At 38.8% G+C, this 10000-nt stretch overlaps 1 protein-coding gene across 1 annotated transcript; it reads right to left on the bottom strand.

The window, feature by feature from the left end:
- Positions 1 to 5351: 5351 nt before the first annotated feature.
- LOC138859301 (uncharacterized) lies at positions 5352 to 9574 on the bottom strand (the record flags this gene model as incomplete). The annotated part of the gene is given in 5 exon segments (XM_070113895.1): positions 5352 to 5933; positions 7715 to 7854; positions 8029 to 8218; positions 8735 to 8894; positions 9298 to 9574. Coding segments are annotated over 5 exon segments (1091 nt in total), but the record flags the coding sequence as incomplete, so codon positions are not given.
- Between the last annotated feature and the right edge of the window lie 426 nt (positions 9575 to 10000).

Below are 10000 nucleotides of genomic sequence, written 5' to 3' on the forward strand. Positions count from 1 at the left end.
CCTTTATAAGTGTATCCTGTTATTGGTATTTTCCTTTAAGTGCATCTTCTCAAGTATGTCCTGTTAAGTGTATCTCTTTAAATGTGTCCTGTTGTTTTCTCTCAAGTACGTTCTTAAGTATATCCTTTTAAGTGTATCCTCCTTCGTGTATTCTCCTAAGTGGATCTTCCCAAGTATACCACCTGAAATTTATCCTCCTTTTGCCAGAACATAATAAAAAAAATGGAATTTGATAGGAGTTTTATCCTAGGATATTGATAGGATTTGGAAGGAGAATTAGGTCCAGTGATCATAAATTTAAGCTTACAAACAGCCAGTTTGTTAAGATTGTGCCAGGCCCGACCCAATGAATTTTCATAAATACAGATGCAGAAATAAAGGCATATCTGTCTATATATCTGATAGATATACATTTAACTATCTATTTGCCGGGTTGATATGCATGTCTAGACTGATAAATATGCATTTATTTCTTTATTTATGCATGTCAAGTATACGAATATTCTTTGGGTCGGGCCTCGCACAATTCTAACAAACCGGCCGAAAAAACTCAGTAATAATTCTACTGTAACGATACAAATAAGGATTATTCAATGGTTCTAGTATTACTATATAAAGAACTTGACTCGTGGTCCTGATATTATGATATAAACGAAGGGCGACTGATGGTTCTAGCATTATGATATAAAAAAAAGAAATTTAATGGTTCTAGTGTAGCCTCGTTCACGACCAGACACAGATTTTTAAATGACGCGTCCTCTGTGTGTGTGTGTGTGTGTGTGTGTGTGTGTGTGTGTGTGTGTTTTTCCGTAGGTGAGTCATGGATGACGAGGAGGTAGAAAACAAAGAAAAAAATTAGCAGTCAACACGTAAGGCGGGAGTAAGAGCGACGTAATCGTGCCGTGTTGCCCTCGAGGGTGGATAATTATAATAAAATGATAATTATAATGATAATTTGCGTAATTAATGCAATAATAGCAATCATCAACAGTATTCTAATGATTTTCATGATAATAACAATAATACTAACGATAATGATAATAATAATAAAACAAATGATAATGTAAGAAGCTCGCAGCAACACTTGCGATTTGGCCCGAAAGTGCCACGTAGAGGCAGTGAGGAGGACGCGCGATAGCTGCGCGAAAGCTGCGCAACAGCTGCGCGATAGCTGCGCGACAGCTGCGCGACAGACACACTTGCGATGCACGAGTACTGCACGGCGAAAGTGTGGCGCACGTGCGTCCTTACGTCCCTCGTTTGGACGCAATTGCCTGCTGTTGCCGTCCGTGCTTCGTAGATTTTTGGTGTTGAATGCATACATATGAAGGCAGATTGAGCTTCATCTTCATATGAATAATAAAAAAAAAAATAATAATGATAATTAATAATAATAATAATAATAATAATAATAATTATACTAATCATAACTAGAAGCATTCAGAGAGCGCATACCTCCGCCAAGGCAATAGGGTCACATGCAATATAAATATTCGCACTTGAAGAATTACATTAAAATTACCTTTCTCAAGTACACTGATGTCCGTAAACATAACCTCCAGCAAGTGAGCGAAAACAGATGCCATATGGACGGGCGAAACAAACTGGGACGAGACATTAAAAATAAGACAATGCGAGGACTCCAGCGGCCGACAGGAAAGGAAGAATTGCAAATAAACAAACAAACAAACTGCACCATGACCTCGAAGTGGCGAACATATCCTGCGACAGAGGACAATGTCACGTGATGGACCAGCAGAAGCAAAAGAGAGGTCACGAGTGCGATACAGACAAGTAATTCTCATCAACCGTAAAATAGATTGTAGTCAGAAAAGGTCTGAGAACAAGAAACTTAACGCAGGTGTTATGTAGAAAAGGTAAAAGTGATTAAAGTGATCAAGTGTTAAAAATGTGTTAGGACAGAAAGGTCCTGATTCGGGTACCTTTGTAACGATTAGAGATAGACAGTGTGATAACAATAAGGGCTAAATTAGGTACTAAAGTTATCTGTTTTGCTTCCAGTGGATTTATATTTTGATTTACATGTTCGTCTTAGTTGGAAAGTTTTAGAAATATTGGATGTAAAGATTGGTGTAGTGATTGTATTTAATCATAAATAAATCAAATGTTTTGTGATTGGCATATCAATTTGAATGATGGGCATTGCATATTGGCTCTATAATCTGATTCGATTAATAAATCATGTATAAAATCTTCAAAGGTGTTTCTTTCCCGAGTGAGGGAGAGGCATGAGGGAGAGATATGTGTGTTCCTTTTATGAGGGAGAGATGCGTTCATTTTATGAGGGAGAAACATGCATTACTTTTATGAGCGAGAGACATGCGTTCATTTTATGAGGGAGAGACACGTGTTCCTTTTATGAGTGAGAGAGAGACGTGTGTTCTCTTCATGGGTGAGAAAAGACATGTATGTTCCTTTCGTGATTGAGGGGGAGACATGTGTGTTCCTTTCATGAGGAAATACATGTGTTCCTTTTTATGAAGGAGAAACATGTGTTCCTTTCATGACGAAGAAACATGTTGTTCCTTTTATGAAGGAGAAACATGTGTTCCCTTTATGAGGAAGAAACATGCATTCCATTTATGACAAAGAAACATGTTGTTCCTTTTATGAAGGAGAAACATGTGTTCTCTTTATCAGGGAGAGACATATGGCCCCTTTATGAGTGAGGCATGCCCTTCCTTTATGAGTGAAATGAGAGAAATGCGCAAACTGGACACACCTTCCAACACCTCAACTGCGCTCGTCGTCCTGTTTTTTTTTTTTTTTTTTTTTTTTTTTCACTAAGTTGTGTGAACGTAGTCGTCCTGTTTTTTTTTTTTTTTTTTTTTTTTTTTTTTTTTTTTTTTTTTTACTAAGTTGTGTGAACGTATGTCTTGTTTCAGACTCGTAAAGTTACGATCGATTTGCGTCCACCTTGGTGCAACGTGCGCCTTGGACGGACGGTTTTATTTACACGTAAAGACAAGAAAAGAAACAAGAGGAGGAGGAGGAAGAAGAAGAGGAAGAAAATGAAGAAAAAAGAAGAAAAAAGAAGAAAAAAAAGAAATAAAAAAAAAGAAAAGGAAGAAAAAAGAAAAAAGGGAGAAGGGAAAAAAAGAAAAAAAAAAGAAAAAAGAAAAAAGAAGAAATAAAAGAAGAAAAAGAAGAAAAGAAGAAAAAAAGAAGTAAAAGTAAGAAAAGGAAGCAAAAAGAAAAAAGGAAAGAAGGGAAAAAAAGAAAAAAGAAGAAAAAAAGAAAACAAGAAATAAAAGAAGAAAAAAGAAAAAAGAAAAAATAGGAAAGAAAGAAAAAGAAGAGAGGGAGAGAGAGAGAGAGAGAGAGAGAGAGAGAGAGAGAGAGAGAGAGAGAGAGAGAGAGAGAGAGAGAGAGAGAGAGAGAGAGAGAGAGAGAGAGAGAGAGAGAGAGAGAGAACGAGTGAGGGCAACCTGCGCTCATCGTACGTGCTTACGTAGAAACGCCATAGAGGGGAAGTACGGCCGGTTTAGAGGGGAAGTACGGCCGGTTTAGAGGGGAAGTACGGCCGGTTTAGAGGGGTAGTACGGCCGGTTTAGAGGGGAAGTACGGCCGGTTTAGAGGGGAAGTACGGCCGGTTTAGAGGGGAAGTACGGCCGGTTTAGAGGGGAAGTACGGCCGGTTTAGAGGGGAAGTACGGCCGGTTTAGACCGAGGTTATTATGATATAAATATGGACGTGATTATTTTATGGTTGTGACCGAGGTTTATGATGATATAAACAAGGACTTGATTATTCAATGGTTCTAATATAATGGTATAAATAAGAACATGATTATTTAATGGTTCTAATATCATTATAAAAAGGACTTGATTAATGGTTCTAATATCATGATAAAAAGAAGGACTTGATTATTTAATGGTTCTAATATCATGATATAAATAAGGACTTGATTATTTAATGGTTCTAAGATAATGGTATAAATATGGACTTAATTAATGGTTCTAATATTATATACATTATATAATAATATTATATATATTACTAATAGTTCTAGTATTGTATGAAAAAAGATATTTTGCTAGGAAATTCTTATGTAGGAATGCATTGAAAATAGACAGGAAAGTAATTGGTAAATTGTTTACTAAATAAATGCGAAGAAATATTACATTGAAGCCGAAGGAATGGCATGAAAGTTTCAGTTAAATGTCTAAAACGTGTAATATTATCGTCATTATGTAAGTAATATATCTTGCAGTATGTATTTCACCTTAATAATGCAGTTAATAATCTTCATAGAGTCGATAACGATCATGAATGCCCCTCTATTGCGGTGGGTCGTCAGGTTGTTTATATCTAGCATCCTTTGTGTTTACTTTTTTCCGTTCTTTTCGTCGTAGGATATTTTCTTCATTCACTAAGATGTTTTTTGTTTAGTATAAATTTCACAGTATTGCGATTTTCAAATGCAAAAACAGCTGTGCTTATTTCCTCTCGTTATTTTTTTTACAAAAACAGGTGTGGTTATTTTCTCTCGTTATCTTTTTACAAAAACAGGTGTGGTTATTTTCTCTCGTGATCTTTTAACAGGTGTTTGGTCCACGAAACTGCGTTGTTGACTTACTGTTGTATCACCTAGAGTTCAGGGCCCGGATTCTCAAAAGAGCCTTAAGTTAAGGTGCGCTGGAGGCCTTAAGCGTCCTGGGACCGGATTCTCAAACGCGTTCAGGCGCCGTATCTCCTTAAGGCCCCTTAACTTACGGCCGTAAGTTAAGGCGCCTTTAGGAGATACGGCGCCTGAACGCGTTCGAGAATCCGGCCCCAAGGTTGTACATTCAGTAACGGACGTCTTTTAATGAAATGAAGCTTCGAATCTGTCTTTTGAAATGAAGCTTCGAATCTGTCTTTTGAAATGAAGCTTCGAATCTAATGAAATGAAGCTTCGAATCTGTCTTATGGAATGAAGCTTCGAATCTGTCTTTTGGAATGAAGCTTCGAATCTGTCTTTTGGAATGAAGCTTCGAATCTGTCTTATGAAATGAAGCTTCGAATCTAATGAAAGGAAGCTCCGAATCTAATGAAATGAAGCTTCGAATCTAATGAAATGAAGCTTCGAATCTGTCTCACCTTATACAAAAAAGTGTAGTATGAAGCGGATGTTCGAAGCAGAATTCGAAACAAGAGTTTTGACCGTCTCCACACTTTCTTTCGTCATGATAACCATTGGTCTTCGTTAATCTTCATTTTTGAGACTGTTTTACCGCAAAGCCTTTCGATTACGCCATATATAAAACATCATTATATTACGGTCTTTTGGTTATTTATGTGGATGACAAAAAAGGGAAATATATAACAACATTTATTGACTTCACAAAATATACATATATATATTACTATTACATTACAGCTGTGGCATCTTGACGGCTAAAGCATAAGAGCGGATAAGATACTAATCTTCATATTAAAAAAAAAACTGTATTACAAGTTTTTCGGTAAGGATAATAAAAAATCTAACCTTACCTCACAACATATGCGCATCGGAGAAACTGGAAGATCCAGTAAAATAATGATAAGAGCAATAATAATGATAATAGTAATAGTAAGTAATAAATAACAAAAAATAAATATCAACCTCATAAATCCTCCATCACACGCCCATCCTCCAAGCCACAGTAATCATCATCAAGGTCCAAGTACTTGTTACAGATCGCGTTATAAATCATATTAGCGAACTGGTCCACCACGATGTACCCCAGATGTCGAGAGTCGTTGCACTTCCACCTGAACAGCGGAGGGGTGTTTCGCTTCTTCTTCCCACACGCATCGTTGTACTGGACGGATAAAGGGAACGTGCTGTCCCACAGGACCATGCCGGTTCCGTGGAGTTCCCGAACGGCGATTTCGTTGTACAGTTTAGTGAGGTTGACGCTCATCTTGTGGGTGCGGTGTCTGGCTGCCTGGAGCGCAAGGGGAAGGGAGTATTTAGCGAACAGTTTATGCCGTAACAGGACCTAAGGTCATTAGCGGCGTGTTCCAATTAAGCAAAAGGGTGAGGCTTAGGGTAAGGAAGTTTTTGGGTTTGTAAGGCGATGTTTGGGGATTGGTAAATGGTCAAAGAAAGAAAGAAAGAAAGAAAGAAAGAAAAAAAATTGCCAGAAATCGAAGGTCATACATTATGATAAAGTATTAGGGGCGAATAGGGTAAAACTGAGTTAACGATTGGGACAAAATATATTAGATGCCAAAGGTTGTAGAGCCCTGTAGGTGAGTATGGTAGTGAAAGGGGGCAAAGACGGAAGAGCAAAAGGGGTACAAGGGCTGTTCAGAAATGACAGAAAACGTCAGCATTTCATCCTTTCAGCACGGCTCTCACACCTCAGGAAGCGGACAGAAGATGAAGAAAAGAAGGAAAATGAATGGGGGAAGGAAAAAACAAATTAGCTGAGGCAAGGGCTGAGGTCCAAGGTTGGGGTGGTCCCCTCCATGGGCCTCAGGCGACGGGTGGCGGCGGAAGGAGTCGCTGCCGGCGCTGGAGGGCGTGGACAAGGGCGAGGGCTGGGGTCCTCCGCCGCCACTCCGTCTCCTTCGCCCCCGACAAATTGTAAGGATTTGATGGGGTCTGGATGGCAAAACTAAGAAGAAACGGCTAGATGGGTATTGATTGATATAAGGTGTTCAATCATGCCTTGAAAATCTTCATTTTCTTTTACAAAACTGGAATTTCTTAGAAAGAGCACATGGAGAAGCACCAAAGAAGTATGCTCACACCAACTTTGGTATTTCACCACGCAATACCAAGCAAATTCAACACACGTGAGGTGAGCTCGCAATTTACATGAGTTCCATTTTTTAGAATTAGTTTTTGAGTGCTTATTTCATGACATGTTTGGCATCTTTTAACTTCTCTTGTGCACACTCAAACTCCTCCAAACTTGGTCCAAAAAGGGTGAATTTGGCCTTGGGCGATGAATGTATAGTGGTGGAAGGCAAGCAGTCACATGAAATATGTAAAATCCTCAAAAGACAAGATTCAATGTGATGAACTTGAAATATTCAACGACTCGCTGAATGTTTATCGCATTTCTTTGGCATTTTATGAGCTTCAGCAGCGTGTAATGAGAGAAAAAATCGAGTAACGTATTTATTGCCAGCAGGTGTGTTCTCGCTCTCCCCCTCTCTCTTTCATGCTTTCAAACCTTTCTCCACAAGCACACAACATATGCGTATGCACACACACACACACACCCACAGATATATATTATTTATAAACACAAATAGGTAACGATAAAGTCAAACGCCACATCACCAAAAAGGAAAAAAATAAGGTAGTCTTTCTCAATTTCAGTCAATAGTCTTTCATGTACCCTATGTTAATCACTTTCAAATAAAGAGAAAGAAGAGAAATAGACATAGAGAGAAAGTGTGTGAGAGAGAGAGAGAGAGAGAGAGAGAGAGAGAGAGAGAGAGAGAGAGAAAGAGAAAGAGAAAGAGAAAGAGAAAGAGAAAGAGAGAAAGAAAGAGAGAGAGAAAGAGAGAGAGAGAGAGAGAGAGAGCAATCCATCTAACCATTTACTAGGCAACATTACAGCCAAGCGTGGCTAGGCCTACGACGCCATTGAGTCCAGACACTGCTTGGCACTCGAATGTCATACACTTAGGTTTTGTTAATTACTCCAAAAAGACTCCTGTAGATACTTCATTACTACAGAGGATACTACCTTGAAATGAGTGGATTTACCTGCAGGTCATCAGTGAGTTTGTAATAGACAGGCACAGTGGCGGCGAGTTCGGTGAAATAAGACTTCAGCTCAATGAGTGATTTCTCATACGTTTTAGCCTCCAAGTCTGGGCGCTTTGTCATGAAGTGAAGTCCTGAGTCTGTGAACCATATTGAATTACGATACCTTGTAAATGCATATATGAAATAAGGATTTCAGTATCAGACCATGCGCATGTGGGTCTACATGCATATATGCTTAAAACAACAACTATTATAAGCTCCGTATTTTTCAGAGTAGAATGGGCTTCCTTATAGTCCCTCCTTGCACATACCCATGATAACTATGGTTGGCTTGGTTTCTTTCCCCTTCTCCCATCTGTCCATGTAGCGTGGTAAACCTTCGAGGAAGAACTCCGTGTGGTAGGTGATGCGGATGGGAAGGCTCAGGTGCTTCGTCTCGAGGGTGGTTACTAGGTGCTGGGTTCTCATCTTCTTCAGGGCAGTCGTCCCATAACTCCATTTCTCCAGTGACAAGCAGAGGGGTTTTGGTCATTCTAGGGGCAGGGGGGGGGGGGCGATAGGGTTGGAGTAGCGAAGGCCAAAGGGAGAATGATAGAGAGAATGAGTGAAGGAGCAGGGGGGGGGCGATAGGGTTGGAGTAGCGAAGGCCAAAGGGAGAATGATAGAGAGAATGACTTGAAGGAGCGAGGTTCAGAGGGAGAGACAAGGAGAGTCAGAACTAGAATGAAAAAAAAAGATAGAAGAGAAGAGTAAGAACGTCACTTACTCTTTAAATTTTGATTCTTAAAAATTACAATTAAAGCCTGAACTATCTTTGAGATATTTTTAAAACTTTATATATATCTTAGAAATACTACTTAAAAAATCTTACCTTTCCTTAAAATATTACTTTTAAATATTTAACAGGCCATTCGTTGTTAGGCCTGATTAAATTCTAGTTTGTTACAGTATTACCTGATTAAATTCTAGTTTGCTACAGTATTAATCCATTATTAACACATGTCATTTTTAGCTTACTTTTTTCTCTCTCACTCGGTATCGCAGGTCAGGACTAGCAAGCATGAGGGACACAGCACTGAACAGGTACCGCATGTGAGAGTCTCCAATCAAAACAATGTGGATGATTTCTTTTGAAGTGGAGTTCGAAATTTCAGAACTGTTTGAAGGTTTTGGGTTGCTGCAATAAATATTGTTGGGGTTGATAAAAAGCATTAAATTGCTTAGAATCTGGAAGGGAGCTTATTTCAAACATCAGATTACGAGAAGTGACCACCGTTACTGTACACCATCGGCCGGGTTGTTAAAATTGTGCCAGGCACGACCCAATGAATATTCATATAGACATCTATATACACAGAAATAAATGCTTATCTATCGATCTATAAAAAAAATATACATTTATTTTTCTATCTGCACAGTAGATATGTATGCCTAGACAGGTAAATATGCATTTATTTCTGTGTATGTGCACGTCTGCGTAATGAAAGTCTATTAGGTCGGGCCTGGCGCAATTATAACAATCCGGCCGCATATGTCCGTAGAGCAGACCCCACTTTAAACGCAAAGACAGACCAACTCACTTATGTGTAGCATTGAAAGCTTTCAGACATTGCTCAATGGCTGGGAAATCATAGTTCACCATCTTGCAACACGTATTGGTGGCAACGATTTTGGCGTAATTATAACAGCCCTTTTTGAATATTGGATCCTTTATTGGAAGGGTTTTAGGGATCGGCGGCTTAAGGATTTGGACACTAGGTTGATAGGAGTTCTTGGGAAAGTGGACCAGGAAGGCCAACGAGGCGAGAGACACCACCAAGAAGACCAAGAAAAAATTCTTAAATGATGGTAGAAATTCTGAAATAAATAGTGGCATGTCAGTGACCTCCAGATAAGCCATTACTGGTAATTGGTGTGAATTGGTAAGCAAGTGTTTACGCATTTGTGTCATGGAAAAGATTGAAAAGGTGATTTAATCTTTTGTTGTGGTTACTCTAGTATTATTTCATATTTTGCTTATACAGTAATATATATGGTATCTTTGTGAGTATGGTCGATCATTTTGGTCTTTTCCAATTTCAAAAAGGATGGAAAATAATGATTTTAATGGTTATATAACAAAAGTTTAAGCATACTATAAAACAAAAAATACATTGTGAAAGTAAAACCATATACAATTATGGCAATGGATTTGCATCCGCCATAGGCTGGTGTCAATCATCTCTTTAAGGAGCTTTTGGGTGTGGGTGTGAGTGCCCACAGGTATGGCTGGTGTGCTAGAGC

Source organism: Penaeus vannamei, chromosome 35, assembly GCF_042767895.1.
Source record: "Penaeus vannamei isolate JL-2024 chromosome 35, ASM4276789v1, whole genome shotgun sequence".
In the NCBI taxonomy this organism is placed as follows: domain Eukaryota; kingdom Metazoa; phylum Arthropoda; class Malacostraca; order Decapoda; family Penaeidae; genus Penaeus; species Penaeus vannamei.